Below are 16,246 nucleotides of genomic sequence, written 5' to 3' on the forward strand. Positions count from 1 at the left end.
CGTTCACTGCCAGGTTATGCTTCAATTGCACTAACAATATAGCCGAATACGAAGCATGTATTCTGGGTCTCAAAGCTGCAATCGATCTAAGAATCAAATTCCTGGAAGTCTACGGAGACTCGACCTTGGTAATCTACCAAGTCAAAGGGGAATGGGACACAAAGCACCCAAATCTAATTCCTTACAAAGAATATGTGCTGAGTTTGATTCTTTACTTCGAAGAAATCACTTTCGAACACATCCCACGCGAGGAAAATCAACTAGCTGATGCTTTAGCTACCATGTCATCCATGTTCAAAGTCAGGTGGGACAACGAGGCGCCTATGATCACCATCTACAGGCAAGATGAACCATCCTATTGCAATGAGATCAATACCGAAGGAACCGAGGAAAAACCATGGTTCCATGAGGTAAAAAGATATCTCGAAGCTCAGGAGTACCCTGAAGGGGCATCCATTAATGACAGAAAGTTTCTAAGGAGATTTGCTGCTAAGTTCTTTCTAAGCAATGGAACCCTATACAAACGCAACCATGACTCGACTTTACTTCGCTGTGTAAACAAGAAGGAAGCGGAACAAATCATGGAAGAAATACACAATGGTACCTTCGGTACTCATTCCAGTGGACATACAATGGCTAAAAAGATCCTTAGAGCAGGTTATTACTGGTCTACCATGGAAACAGACTGCCATCATCACTCCCGAACATGTCACAAATGCCAGATATATGCTGACAAAGTACATGTACCTCCAGTTCCATTAAGCGTCCTGACGGCTCCTTGGCCTTTTGCAATGTGGGGTATTGATATGATTGGAGAAATCAAACCTACTGCCTCCAACGGACATCGCTTTATCCTGGTCGCTATTGACTACTTCACAAAGTGGGTAGAAGCAGCTTCATTTGCTTCTGTCACCAAAAATGTGGTGGCCCGGTTCATCAAAAACAATCTCATTTGTCGGTATGGCGTCCCTGAACGGATTATCACGGACAATGGCACAAATCTAAACAACAGAATGATTACTGAACTTTGCACACAGTTCAAAATCAAGCATCATAATTCTTCTCCATATCGACCAAAGATGAACGGCGCGGTGGAAGCTGCCAACAAGAACATCAAGAAAATCATACAAAAAATGACAGTAACCTACAAAGACTGGCATGAGATGTTACCTTTTGCTCTTCATGGTTATCGCACATCTGCGCGTACTTCAACAGGGGCAACTCCATTCTCCTTAGTCTATGGTATGGAGGCAGTTCTTCCAATTGAAATTCAGATTCCTTCCCTAAGGATTATGAAAGAAGCCAATCTAGACGAAGACGATTGGATTCAAACACGGTTGGACCAGATAAACTTGATTGATGAGAAAAGGCTCGCAGCTATTTGTCATGGTCAGCTATACCAAAAGCGTATGATCAAAGCCTTCAACAAAAAAGTCAAAAGTCAAGCCTACCAAACTGGTGGCTTGGTTGTCAAACGCATCATCTTACCACAAGGTGATCCCAGAGGCAAATGGACTCCCACCTACGAGGGACCATTCATAATCAAGAAAATATTCTCCGGCGGCGCCATGTTGCTTACCACCATGGATGGCGAGGATTTCCCACACCCTGTGAATGCTGACATAGTCAAAAAATACTTCTCTTAAAAAGAAAAAAAAACAACAGCTCGCTAAGTTGAAAACCTGAAAGGGCAACTTAGGCAAAAATGAGCGTCTCGGTGGATTGAAAACCCGAAAGGGCGGTCCAGGCAAAAATTAGAGACTAAACAAATACAATCCCGGTAGGCTGAAAACCTGAAAGGGCGGCCTAGGCAAAAGTTAGGGAATGAAGCATACAACTGTGTTCCGTTCAGCTGCCTACTCACCATCAAGATTCAACACCTCAAAGACACCGATCAGTCTAATCACTTTCTTCCAACAAGTGAGGGATGAGATGCTCGAAGACAGATTGGCAATAGCAGAGTTGAAACTTGACTGGATCATTTTCACATAGCTATTTATCTTCATAAATATTTTCCAAAACTTTCTGACAATTTCCTACTTCTAGGATTGTTGTCTCCCTGTGCTAACCCGCCTATCATGGCTCTTTTCAATGCAGCTTTTTCAAAAAAATCAATATTTTCACTTTTTCTGTTTAAATACGTAAGCATCCCAATGATGATTTCGAATGAACATATGCATTTGAATATGATTGATGTTTACCAGGAAAAACAGGAATGGCATTCAGGAAATGTCCCGATCATCTGGACATCATTCCATCAGAAGGAAATCACCAAGAGAAACGCATTTCTCAGCAAATTCCTCAAAAAGATTTTCTCTTCAAAAGAAGTCTTATTCCCCAGCAGGGTTGTTCCAAATTACTATCTTCAGAAGGTGTGATCCCCACACCCGGACTTGGTCAGATAGTGCATCAGAGGATTATGCATCTTCCTCATTCCCATTTGAAAGGGCATCAGAACTTCCAGTTACCTTCGATTCCCCAAACAGTAGTCAAAGATCCTTCAACGGGATACTCGGGTTCTCAAAGAATTTCCCCAGCCAAGGGTACTCAAACAAGACAAAAGATCATCAACGAACACAATATAGTCATATCCAGCTGACTAGTGGGAATTTATTTTTCCAATTAGAAGCTTGACATCACATTCACATATTCATACATCATACATCATACACAACATCACATGCATATGTCTCCGGGAATATCTCACATTTACATACATCATAAACATTGCATATCACTAACTTGATTTTTCAGGTAGACGGATATCTTCAACAAAGATGTTCTCAATCACATGCAGTGTTCACCTGAATTCCATGAACGGTTCTCTCAGATATAATCAAGCCGAAGATTCATTCTGATCACTTATCAACTCAAAAACAGACATCAGCGATACCTCAGACGGTTCCAGAACGATCTAGCATCACAGATCTAAAGCGATACCTCAGACGGTTCCAGAACGATCTAACGTTGCAGATCTAAAGCGATACCTCAGACGGTTCCAAAACGATCTAACATTGCAGATCTAAAGCGATACCTCAGACGGTTCCAAAACGATCTAACATTGCAAATCTAAAGTGATACCTCAGACGGTTCCAGAACGATCTAGCATCACAGATCTAAAGTGATACCTCAGACGGTTCCAGAACGATCTAACGTTGCAGATCTAAAGCGATACCTCAGAAGGTTCCAGAACGATCTAACGTTGCAGATCTAAAGCGATACCTCAGAAGGTTCCAGAACGATCTAACGTTGCAGATCTAAAGCGATACCTCAGACGGTTCCAGAACGATCTAACATTGCAGATCTAAAGCGATACCTCAGACGGTTCCACAATGATCAACTTCCAAAATCTAAATCGGAAAAACTTTGGACAAGTTCCGTAACGATTATCTTCCAAGACTTAAAGCGGTAACCTTGGACGGTTCCGAAACAGTCAACACAAAGACTTTCAAATCCTTCATCAAGATATAATCAATGGATTCATTCTGATGAACAAACCCTCAACCCATTTACCAGGTGGCATCTGAAAGCCCATATCAGGTAATGTTTCAATCTGCCAACAACATTTCGCAGACGACATTCAAATGCAACTTCCAACATCTCTTCTGATCAAGGTAAGTGCAAATTTTCAGGGCATCTAAATATTCAATCATCTTCTACCTTCAGATTTCAGACAATCTCTTCAGGTTTAAGAAGATTGAATAGGGGCAACTGTTATACCCCAAAATTTGCCCACATATTTTTCAAGAAAACTCCAATCTGAAAATTAAGAGTCTCATATAATCATGGATTTTATTTCAACAAATATCCTGACATATGAAATACTTAGTTTTTAGAATTTTTCTTATACAGTAATTTGGCTTGCAGTTGAATTTATTCTTACGCAAACGCCAAATACTGTTTATTACTTCACACATGCTATTTATTTATTTACAGATAAATGGTACTGACACAATTGGTACAGAGTTAAATCTTTTTGCAGGCGCAGAATCAGGAAACTCAGACTGTACTGGTAACAAGTAGATTATTATTATCTTTTATTTCCCGCTAGTTTTTGTACTATATTCCAATATTTGCAAAAATCTTTTCAAATCTCTTTTTCAAAAATCAAATCTCTCTTTTTTCCAACACTATCATACACTTTCTTTCAAATCTTACTTCCACTCAAATTTTCCTTTTGTACGGAATCACATCATTCCCCAACGTCTCTTTCCTTCTTTCCATTCTATAAATACCTCTCATTTTCTTCCATAAAATCTCACATCAAATTCCAACTCATCTTTCAAATTCCTACCTCATATCTATTTTCTCTTCTTCCCTAACAAGAATGGCAAAGTGGATAGAGACACTGTTTCTTACAGTCATCACCATTGCTACGGTGATCATGATTTTCTTCTGCCTGCATAGTCCTGAAGAGTGTGGACCTGCAATGGTTGCACTCCCAATCATCTACATGTTATTGTTCATAGCATGGGTCATTAATCGTCATTCTTAAAATTTGCCGTATTTCTTATTTCTTAAATGTACCGTTTATTCGTCGTACTGTTCAATATAGTATGTGATATTTGTACTGTCAGTATTAAATGTTGTACTATTTGTCATAATATTGCTTAATTACTAAGATAATATTTTGTGTGTTTTCTGCCAGTCAAATATTCCTATTGCTGTGCATTAAATGATTTTCAGGGTTATTATCGGTAATTTTGCCCGCATACCGTAAATATTAGTTATTTATTATGTCTGTGTTTTTCTAACAAGTCATGTAAATAAACTTTCATTTTTCACATAAAACAAAAACAAAAAACAACAAAAAAGAAAATTAACTTTGACTGTTGATTTTTCACTCTAACTGCTACACCAATACCTGAACGGTCAGTTGACAGCCAAACTGCTGGCAGTACAATTCTCAGTGTTTTGTACCATCAATCAAATCAATCTTTCACAATTCAAAATTCCAAGATTTTTGTTCTAGAAGTCCTCTGAATATCACGCGATTAGCAGAGACTCAACACTGCACAAAAATCAGGTACGCTTAACTGTCTCCTACACAAACAGTCCCTAATCAGGGTTTTTCTTGTTTTTACAGGAGCAACAAGTTTTTGAGAGCTCAAATGGATTTCATACACATCCATATATCTCAAAGTACCATCATACAAATTTTCAAACTTCAATTCACTCAGACGCACCGTCAGCAGCTCAAACAGTCAACAGACGACCCGTTTGACCCAAAAAGTCAACAGACAGTCAAAAATGAAATTTTTTGCCAAAGTCCATATTTTGTCAAAGGATTCATCATTTGATCATTGGATGATCATAATTCATCAAGGAAAGATCAAAAAAATCAAAACTCTAAGATTCAAAATTAGGGTTTTTGCCTGAAAAGTCAACTCAACTTTGACTGATCATAACTCTCTCATCCTTCATCCAAAAAATTCAAACCAAAGCTTGTTTTGAAGGAAATTCAATTATCTTTCAAATGCCATTGATCCCATGGTCATTGGATTCACCATTTGAAAAATATGATCAAAGACATTACAGGTCATTTTCAAAGTCAACAAAAAGACACTTTTTTCAAAAGGACACACAAGGAGCTTAAAAAATCATTTTGACATGAGACCAAAGACATTGGTTAGAGGACTCTTTGAGGTTTCTAAAAAGTGCAAGATCTCCTTCATATGACAAAAATTGAAGGATTTACACCTTGTTGAAGTTGGCTAAATTTTGGGAAAATACATGAAATCAACATTGTTCAAAATGGCATTTTTTCCAAATGGGGCCAAGTTTTCAGCATTCAAACATCATTTCCATGTTACTATGGGCCTCCCACGACCAAGACTAAGCCCATACCTTTTTTTATCCATTTTTGCATGATTTTATCTTACTTTAAGATTAAAATTAAAAGGAAAATGCATGGATAAATGGTAGCTTACAAATCAAGCATGACTCACCTCAAAGAATCTTCCTCTTTCTGCAGAAGATTGAAGAGCAAGGCAAGAGAAGTAAAGGCAAGGTGACTTGGTCAAGTTTTCAAAGATTTTTAATATTTAAAAATCAAAGTTTCAACAAAGCTCATCAATGCTTTTAGCTTAGTTTTTAAGCAGCCCTTGGCTTATAAATAGGCTAGTATACTTCAATGTAAGAAGGACACACGAAATAGATCAAAGATATAGCAAGAACACACTTCATATTTCAAAAAATAATCAAAGAAACTTCAAAATTCGTATTCAAATTTGCAGCTAGTTTCAAAGCAAACTAAGTCCATAAATCACTTCCTGGAACTTATTTGAGTAAGTTCAGATCCATAACCAAGTTCATAGAGGCCTGAAACTCGAGTTCTCTCACTCTCCGATTTGGTAAACTTTCATTTAGTTCAAATTCAAATTTTATGCATTGTTAACATGTCTCATGGCTATGGTTGAGTTTATAATCACCATCAGATCAGGTTTGAACCCTAGCATGAGAGTTCTAACGTCCTGAACATAGGTTGCCATTGTCAACCGTGAGTTTATGTTTCTCTTCGAATCTCTTAACACAAGCACTTTCAGTCCAAACTAACCTCACCAATGGATTCCCAGGCCTCGATTTAGGGGGGTAGGGCCTTCATTTGGTGTTTAAACTAACGTTTTCGCAGGTTTGGCAAGCTACCTCGCCGGAGAAGACAACCGGAAAACACTATTCCGGCGGTCAGCAAAGCTAGGGCAGGGTTGACTGCACGCGTGGCTCCTTCCCTCGCTCCTATTGGCTGGTCAATAAGTCTGTGGCATGCGTGGCAAAACGTTATAACATGATTGGCTCTGGTTTAAAAACGTGGACCCCACATAACTAAAAATCAGAAAAAAAATAAAAGAACAAGTGGACTGGGCCTGTACGTAGTGATATCCACACCCCTGGTTTCTGGCCCAAAAAGCATCTCTTGAACTAAACATAGTTCTTTTCCAGATTTGCTTAGCACACCCCCCTGCAGGTTTTAATTAATAAATCTCTATATTTTGCATTTTTATTAAAATCAACCAATCATAAAACACCAAAAATATTTTTATTTTTAGTTTTAATCTGATAAAATATTTATTTATTTTTAGGCATAAAAATATTAATATTTTATTTAAATTAAGGCTATTTTGCATAATTAATTAGTATATAATTATATATTTGCTTTTTAATTATTCTAACCAATCAAAAAATCATAAAAAAAATTGTTCTTTATATAAAATATTGTTTATATATTATAAACTAATTTTGTACATATTTTGAATAATTTTCTCTTTGAGTTTTAATTATTTGTATAATTATTTGTATAATTATGTTTTAATTAGCTTAATCAATTTCAAATCAATTTCAAAAATTCCAAAAAAATATAGTTTTGTTTTAAAATTAATTGACAAATATTTTGTACATATTTTAAACTTAATTTCTAGGTTTAAATCTATTTTCATCTTTTTTCTTCATTTTAATTTAATTAATCATGCATTAATTATAATTAAAACCAATCATAAAAATTCCAAAAACATGCCTTTTATTTTTCTTGCAATTTAAAATTCCTAGATAAATGTATAGGATGTCAAATTCATGTAAATAGGCTAGTTTACATTTCCCGCACAATCGATGTAATAGCGTAGATTTACTTTCCGCACTTTACATTTCCGCATTTTACTTTCCAGCATACATATAAACTGCGTGTATGTCAAAGATAAAATTGAACCGTTAGATCACTAACTTCAAAGATAAATATCTGAATCCAATCACAATCACACTTGCACCTCTTCAGGTAATCCTTTTCATTCTTTCAAAATCAAAGTCAAATTCTACTATTTTGAGTACAAAATCGAACCTTGCTTTTATATCCGGTGAAAGGATAGATTTTTAAAGGAAACAGGATAAAGACCTTACAACTCAGGGTAGACCTCCTAGTTTGCTTGCTCAAATCAAAACAAACAAAATTCTCATACACTGTTGATTTTTCAAAACTTTCAAAAAAGACAACACTTTGTATACATCCAAACACGGGTTATTACAAAGTTAACGTTCTTTTCAAAACACCTTTCGAAAGATAAACAAGCATTTTGTATACATCCACACACGGATCATTACAAAATTCAAATTACAAAGGTATTTGAAACCACATATGAGCAATTTCAGAGCAATTGAAAAGTGATCGAAAAACAAGTGAGCTAAGCAAACTTAAGAGCCCATGGATAACCATGGATACAAAGGGTGCTAACACCTTCCCTTTGTATAACCTACCCCCTTACCCAGAATTTCTTAAAGGTCTTTTTTCTGTTTCTTTTATAAACCTTTCCTTAATTGGATAAAATAAAAGGTCGGTGGCGACTCTGTGAATTTTCAAAAATGCGAAAGCATTAAGCGACAAAAAAAAGAGTCAGTTCACGTATCTCTACAGAACAGAGGTATGGCCCGGTATTAAAAAAATCGGAGGTCCACAATAGGGACAACTATTCTTATGGATGTATGGTTAATCAACAACGAATGTCCAGTTAAAAAGTATATATAAAGTATATGGTAAAATCACGTGGGTCAAACAAGTTTGTATACAAATAAATAAATAAGGTATGATCAATCAAGTAAAGATGGGTAAACATCAATCACAAGAATCACAATCCATATGTATCAATTATATAAACATGGTAACGATAAGCATTTGTTCATATAAATATCTTTAAGCACCTAAGCTTGAATACCAAAAGGATATAAACAAGTATGAGTACCAATATATGGAAGATAAGTGAGTGTCAAAATTTTAGGTTGGAGTATCAAAATGAAATGAAATTAAATCGCATACATCAATGATAAATGGAAGATAAGTGAGGGCTTTTACTCGTCACATCATAACAAACATAATAGAATCGAGAAATGTCAAAAAAGATGCTCAAATGAATTAATTCGAAAATTCAAGAAGCTTACCAATTGGAGAAAGTATAATGGTTCTTATGGCACTTCCGGATGCAATGTGATGATCCTAAAAGGTTTCTGGGACTCTCCTGATGCTAACTGAATGCTCAATTGGCTTTGAGAATGCATAGATTATCCTGTCCACTTCAAGTTGCAAATGATGGAACTTGAAAATGGAGGATGATTATGAAGTTGTTACAATGGTTATATTAAGGTTTCTACAACTTCTATATGGTATACGTGAAGTGTTTGAGTGATGAGTTTTCAAAGAACTTGACTGAAACTTAAAATTCGCAAGTTTGTGAAAAGTGGAAAAATGAAGTTTTCAAGTGAGGTAGTGACTTTGGAGATTTCTGTGCCGTCTCTGAATCATATCATTCCGTCTCTGAAATTCTGTCTCAATTACAAAAAAATCCGCCTCTATTCATATTAAATATTATAAACCCGTCTCAAAATCTGTCTCTGGAATTTATATAATAAATTTTTTATATTTATTTAAAATAAAAAAATCAAGTTTCATTCAACATAACCAACATATTTTTCTTACAAAACATTTGTAAGATATTATACTTTAACATGTCAAAAAAATAAAAAGATTATATATATCTAACTAAAATCAATGGAACTATGATTAAAGTTAATATCAATATTACCATAAAAAGTGTGACCTTACAAATCCTTAAATAAACCATTAAAAGATATTAAAATTTAACATGTCCAAAATATAAAAAGATCATATATTTGATCTATCAAAAATCAAAGTAACTATGACTAAAGTTCATCATCATTCATCTCAACATTTCCATTATCGCCTTCTCCTTCGGGTTGAAGTGGCAAATTTTGATTAAAATTAGGCATAAAACTTCCAAACATTCGCTCCCAATGCTCCATCTTTTGTTTTATCATTTCTTGTTCAAAATTTTTCTTCTCAAGTTCAGCAGTTAATGCTTCAATCTTAGCCTCCATAGCAGCAACTTTATCGGACGACGCATCATTATGCATAAAAGATGATGATTTTAATGTTTCTTTAACATTAGCAGCTACAGATCCTAATCCAAATATGCGTCCTTTCTTGTTTATGCCTCCAACAACATTCATGTAAACATCATTATCATATTTTTGGGTAGATTACTCGCTGTTGCCCTCACCACTTTGTGAGTTTTTCTCAAATATTTGAGTTTGGTACATCTCCTAAAAAAAATAGTTTCTATTAGTTTATATTTATATTTATAAAAGATATAAACCAGTGTAATGATTACATACAGCTATCTTAGCTTGTGTTTCATTAAACCACTCATTTGGTTTTCCCTTTGGTCTATGAAGACGTTGGTAAAGCTCAAAACATGCTGGTTCCCTATGCAACTCCACCCTCTAAAACAATAATCAAATATAATTTAAGTTAATATAAACATATTTAAAAATAAACACGACATTTATAAGAATTACTAACCATTTTTTTGGCATGTTCTCTAGCAGATATAGATCCTCCACTATGCACACTGTGTCCAACTTTAGATTTTCTATTTTGTTTATTAATCATAGAAATCTTTTGCCACTTTTCATCTTCCCATTGAGCCTTTAATTTCTTTAGATCATCTTCATCAATCCAACAACCTTCATCCTCACCACTACGAACCTTATACAGAGCATTTTTTAGAGCCAAAGATCCCTTACTATTAAAGCTCTTCTCAATGTTAGCTTCATCTTTTTTCAACCATTTGTATTTGGACTACAAAAAAATATTGCAACAAAAAAATAAGGATTGAATATCATTGTCCACTAGGATTGAATATGGAAGCTTGTATCATCCTAATATAATATCATCCTAATATAATATCAATACAAATATAACATTACAAGTGAGCTTGCACAATATATAAGTAGCTGGCACATATAAGTAGCTTGTATCATGTAAAAGTTTATATGATCCTACTGTAAGTAAAATGTGTGTATCATATATAAGTAAAAGCTTGTATCATACTATTACTTAAATGTGTGTATCATATATAAGTAGCTTGTATCATGTAAAAGTTTATATGATCACAAACTTATCATATCTAAGTAGCAACAAACAGATTCGTATATCATATTAAGACACTTTACAAAGCAGTTCTAAAGTTCTAAAGCAGTGTCCATTAACAAGTATGCATTTAGCATTTCTTTCAAAATGATTTCTAATGCAGTAGCTAATGCAATACCTAAAAACTGTTTATAAAGCAGTATGCATCTACCACTTCTATCAGAATAATTTCTAAAGCAGTAACTAATGTGGTACCATACGATATTGCACTAGATTCATCATTAGGTATCTAAAAACTCATGTCCACATAGTAGTTTAAGAAAAGGATGGCAATGAGGCAAGTTCTAATAATAAGGAATGCAACACAATACCTTAAAGTCGTCAAACAAAAGTTTATATGATACATCATCCAGACTACTCCAACATGACCACGCTCCTTGAAAATTTGTCTTCAAAATTTATGTGATTGCACCCCTCATTTTAAATTCTGGTTGAAAGCTGAAAATATTAGAATAATTAGTATGTGTTAGATGAAATCTTAAGCATATATACATATAGTTAAATTTAATTATAATAAGAAATTTGAATTACTTATTTCTAGGAGCAGATCTTATCCAAATTCGTCCATCTTTATCCCTTGACCTCCACTTGATGTTGATCCGTCATCATTTCGTGGATCTCTTGTCCTTCTACATGGAACATCACGTGGATAATAATAAGACACGAATGTAGAGGTCTCCTCTACTAAGTACGCTTCACAAATAGATCCCTCAACTGCAGCTGTGTTGAAGGATAGAAAAACACTTAGAAAGGGGGGGTTTGAATAAGTGTAGCTTTAAAACTTGTATGATAAAAACAATTTGCACAATTATTTTTATCCTGGTTCGTTGTTAACTAAACTACTCCAGTCCACCCCCTTGGAGTGATTTACCTCACCTGAGGATTTAATCCACTAATCACACAAGATTACAATGGTTTTCCACTTAGACAACTTCTAAGTCTTCTAGAGTATACTGATCACAACCTGATCACTCTAGGAACAATCTGCTTAGATACCCTCTAAGACTTTCTAGAGTATACTGATCAACAACCTGACCACTCTAGTTCTTACAACTTAATGTAAACAAATTTTAAGAGTTACAATGCTTCTAATAAAGCTATTATCACAACTGTGATTTTCTCTTAAGTTTAAGCTTAATCTCACTAATATATTACAACAGCAATGTAGTGAGGTTGATGAAGTTTGAGAGCTTTTGATTTGAACAGCGTTTCAGCGTTTTTGCATAAAAGTCTTGTGTTCAGCTTCTCATCAGAACTTCAATATATAGGCGTTTGAGAAGATGACCGTTGGGAGCATTTAATGCTTTGCGTAATCCGTACAGCATTGCATTTAATGTTTCACTCTTTTGTCAACTACCTTGAGCCTTGCTTTCGCTGTGTCTACTGACGTTGCCTTTAATAGCTTTCAACGTTCCTTTTGTCAGTCAGCGTAGCCTGCCATCTTGTACTTGCTTCTGATCTGATGTTTGTGTAAACAGCGTTTGAATATCATCAGAGTCAAACAGCTTGGTGCAGAGCATCTTCTTGTCTTCTGACCTTGAAGTGCTTCTTAGCGTGATACCATGAGAACTTCAGTGCTTCTGCTTCTGATCTCAAGTCCTTCTGATGCTTCCATAGACCATGCTCTGATTCCGCTTGACCATCTTCTGATGTCTTGCCAGACCATGTTCTGATGTTGCATGCTGAACCTTCTGAGTCAGTGCTTCTTGCGCTGATTTTGTGCATACTCTTTATATAATTCCTGAAATAGAAATTGCATAGTATTAGAGTACCACATTATCTCATACAAAATTCATATACATTGTTATCATCAAAACTAAGAATATTGATCAGATCAAATCTTGTTCTAACATGTGTTTGTAACCTTGTTTTTTAAGATACGAATAAACCTAAAAATTATTTGAAGACATTAATAGAATAAATGGTGCATGGTAATTATTCAAAAACTAATATAAAACCCAACCTTTCAAAAGGATACATCCATCGATATTGCACAAGACCACCAACCCTCGCTTCATATGGCAAATTAATTGGAAGATGCTCAATAGAGTCAAATAAACTAGGGGAAATATTTGCTCTAATTTACACAAAATGATTGGAATATTTTGCTCCATTACACATAAATTATCCTCTTTTAGTATTGGTGAAGTAAGCTCTCGAAATAATTGACTAAACTTTGTAAGTGTGTTCCAAATAGGTTTTGGTAGAGATTTGAATGCAATTGGCAGCAATCGTTGCACGAAAACGTGACAATCATGACTTTTCATTCCAAATAACTTTGCTTCTCGCATATCAACACATCTAGACAAGGTGGAGGCATACCCATCGGGAAGCTTTAATTTTTTGAGCCATTCACACACATAAATTCTTTGTTTTTTGTTAATGTGTACTTTGCTTTTGGCTTTTTTTGTTTCCCCCCTACACCATCTTGTAATTCTAAATCTTTCCTTCTACAAATATATGCAATGTCTAATCTAGCACTAAAAGTGTCCTTTGTCTTGCCCTTGGTGTCCATAACAGTGTACAAGATTTTGAGAAACACATTTCTCTCTATATGCATGACATCTAGATTATGTGGTAGAAGATTTGTCTTCCAATATGGCAACTCCAAAAAGATGGTTTGTTTGGTCCAATTGTGCAAAACTTCGTACCCCGACAAATTTTCATATGGAGGTCCAATTATGCTTGGTAAATGCTTAACCTTTTCCCATATTTCTTCACCAGTCAACCTTTGTGGGGGAAATGATGTCTCGTCTCGTCTCTTTCTAAAAGCATTCTTGTTCCTTCTATAGCAATGATCAGGAGGCAGGAATTGGCGATGACAATAAAAAACGTTGTCTTGCGACTATGTTCAAGGGTGAATGCTTTCGTAGAATCCATACAAATTGGACATGCAAGTTTACCCATTGTCATCCAACCTGACAACATTCCATATGCAGGAAAGTCATTAATCGTGCATAAGAGACAAGCTTTCATGACAAAATTTTGATGTAGTGAGACAACATAAGTCATCACACCAGAATTCCATAAAAGTTTAAGGTCATCTATGAGAGGCTGCATGTACACATCAATTCTCCCTTTTGGATTTGAAGGGCCAGGAATTATAATGGTTAAGAATAAGAACTCTCTTCTCATGCACATCCAAGGAGGGAGATTGTAAGGAGTAAGAATTACCGGCCAACATGAATATGTCCTACCTGTTTTATCAAATGGTGCAAATCCATCAGCACACAAACCTAGTCTCACGTTTCGAGGGTCCATTTCAAATTCAGGATATACATCATCAAAATGCTTCCAAGCTTCTCCATCAGATGGATGACATAAGTATCTAGACTCTCTTATATTCTCACGATGCCACCTTATTTGACTTGCAGTTTGCATTGAGGAATAAAGTCTTTGAAGCCTTGGGATAAGAGGGAAATACCACATCTTTTTTAAAGGAACTTCTCTAACCTTACCATTTCTAATGACACTTTTGAAACGATCTTCACCGCATATTTTACAATTACGAAGATTCTTATCATCAGGAGAGTAATAAATCATGCATCCATTAGGACAACAATGAATCTTAATGCAGCCTAATCCAAGCTTTTGCACAAATTTCTTTGCGTGGTAGAAATTTTTTGGCATTCGATTGTCATTTGGAAATGCCTTTCCTATAAAATTCACCCATTGATTAAAGCAAGTCTCAGAGATATTAAAGTCAGATTTGATACTTAAAGCTTGTATTGCGGCTGAAAGTTCAGAATAACTTGCACAACCATTATACAAGGGAGCTTGCGCAGCTTTCAACATATCAAAATTTTTTTTTGCCTCGGGGTTAGGATCTTCCCTCATTTCTTCTCCACAATCAAACTCTTGTTCCTCAAGATAGGTACCAAGAGATGGTCCAGCAGCATCCATTACCATTTGCTCAAAGTCATTAAAGTCTTCTCGAACCTTATTACCTCCATAATAGTAGTTGTCTAAATCCACTGGCGGAATTGGAGGCCTTTTTTCACCATGGCAAGTCCAATAATAATAACCCTCCTTAAATCCATTCAAGCAAAGGTGTCCCATGACATCTCCAACTATATGATGCTTCTTACACTTGCATATTTTACACGGGCATCTCAACTTTCCTACTTTATTGAAATTTTCTTATGCACAAGCAAACTCAATGAACTCGTAAACCCCGGCCATATACTCATCTGTAACTCTACTCTTATTAGGATTCATCCTATTATCCATCCACTTGCGATTTTCGGGAGTTTCCATTTCTCTAATTGACAAACATGTATTATGTCAATTACAATGATTAAGGTTGTACTAATTATAAAATGTTAAAGCTTAAGGTTAAGGTTGTACTAATTATAACGATTTACGAATCATAAAATGTTAAAAGTTAAGGTTGTCCTAATTAGCACGATAACAAATCATCTTACAAGAAAGTCCAAATCTCACATATAATTGAATATTAAGTCATAATATTTATATTCACGTTCAAACTCAAACAACTTCAATCAACAATAAAGATGACTACTAGCTCATAAAGTCAGGAGTAAAATAAAAATCATAGTTCATATATTTACTACTATAAGCTAAATCATAATCTTTCTTCGAATAAAGACTCATATAAATCATAAATCATAAACTTTGAAAATATGACTCTTTCTTCGTATTCACATAAACTATATGGAGAGTATATAGAAGAATACTTTCAAACACTTTTCACATTACCTTTAAAATGTGAGTACATTAGAAAATAAATTCTAAATAGGTTTGTATAATTGTAAAAGATTAAAAAAAATAAGAGATGAAAGTGGAAGGTATACCTTGAGAGAAAGTTTCCCCAAATTCTCCTGTTTCTACAGTGTAAAAAAATAAGTCAATATTATTGAAATGATACATTACTTTTCTAAACTATAAAACATCATAGCTAGCAGTGGCCATTCTACAACCATGACATCATAATTGTTATGGTCACCAAAACATGTACATAGTAAATAGTTGAAAGGCATTGATTTCAAATACAACCCATGCTTTTAAAAAAAAGGATTAATAGTAATTCACCCCCCTGTAATGTTAGTGAATTTTGCTTTTCCCCCCTCCCTACCTTTTGGCAACGGTTTTTTCAAAAAAACCATTGCCAAAACCTGCCTTTGGCAACGGTAGGGGGGTAAACCGAAACACGCTCATATTAAAAGGGGGTATACAACTATTAACCCTAGGAATTATATTTATTATGTTATTTGTATATGACATAGTAAAGTCCTTAGA

General features: G+C 35.0%; 1 protein-coding gene across 1 annotated transcript; it reads right to left on the reverse strand.

Annotated features, from left to right (window-relative positions):
- Positions 1 to 13,711: 13,711 nt before the first annotated feature.
- On the reverse strand, positions 13,712 to 15,046 carry LOC131613334 (uncharacterized). The gene has a single exon (XM_058885013.1). The coding sequence runs from the start codon at positions 15,044 to 15,046 to the stop codon at positions 13,712 to 13,714; it is 1,335 nt and encodes a 444-aa protein (XP_058740996.1).
- Between the last annotated feature and the right edge of the window lie 1,200 nt (positions 15,047 to 16,246).

The sequence above is a fragment of the Vicia villosa genome, linkage group LG6, assembly GCF_029867415.1.
Source record: "Vicia villosa cultivar HV-30 ecotype Madison, WI linkage group LG6, Vvil1.0, whole genome shotgun sequence".
NCBI lineage: Eukaryota > Viridiplantae > Streptophyta > Magnoliopsida > Fabales > Fabaceae > Vicia > Vicia villosa.

Bases quoted from the DNA above. Each gene is read 5' to 3' on its own strand.
- LOC131613334 (XM_058885013.1), bottom strand. From the start codon at position 15,046: ATGGGACACCTTTGCTTGAATGGATTTAAGGAGGGTTATTATTATTGG.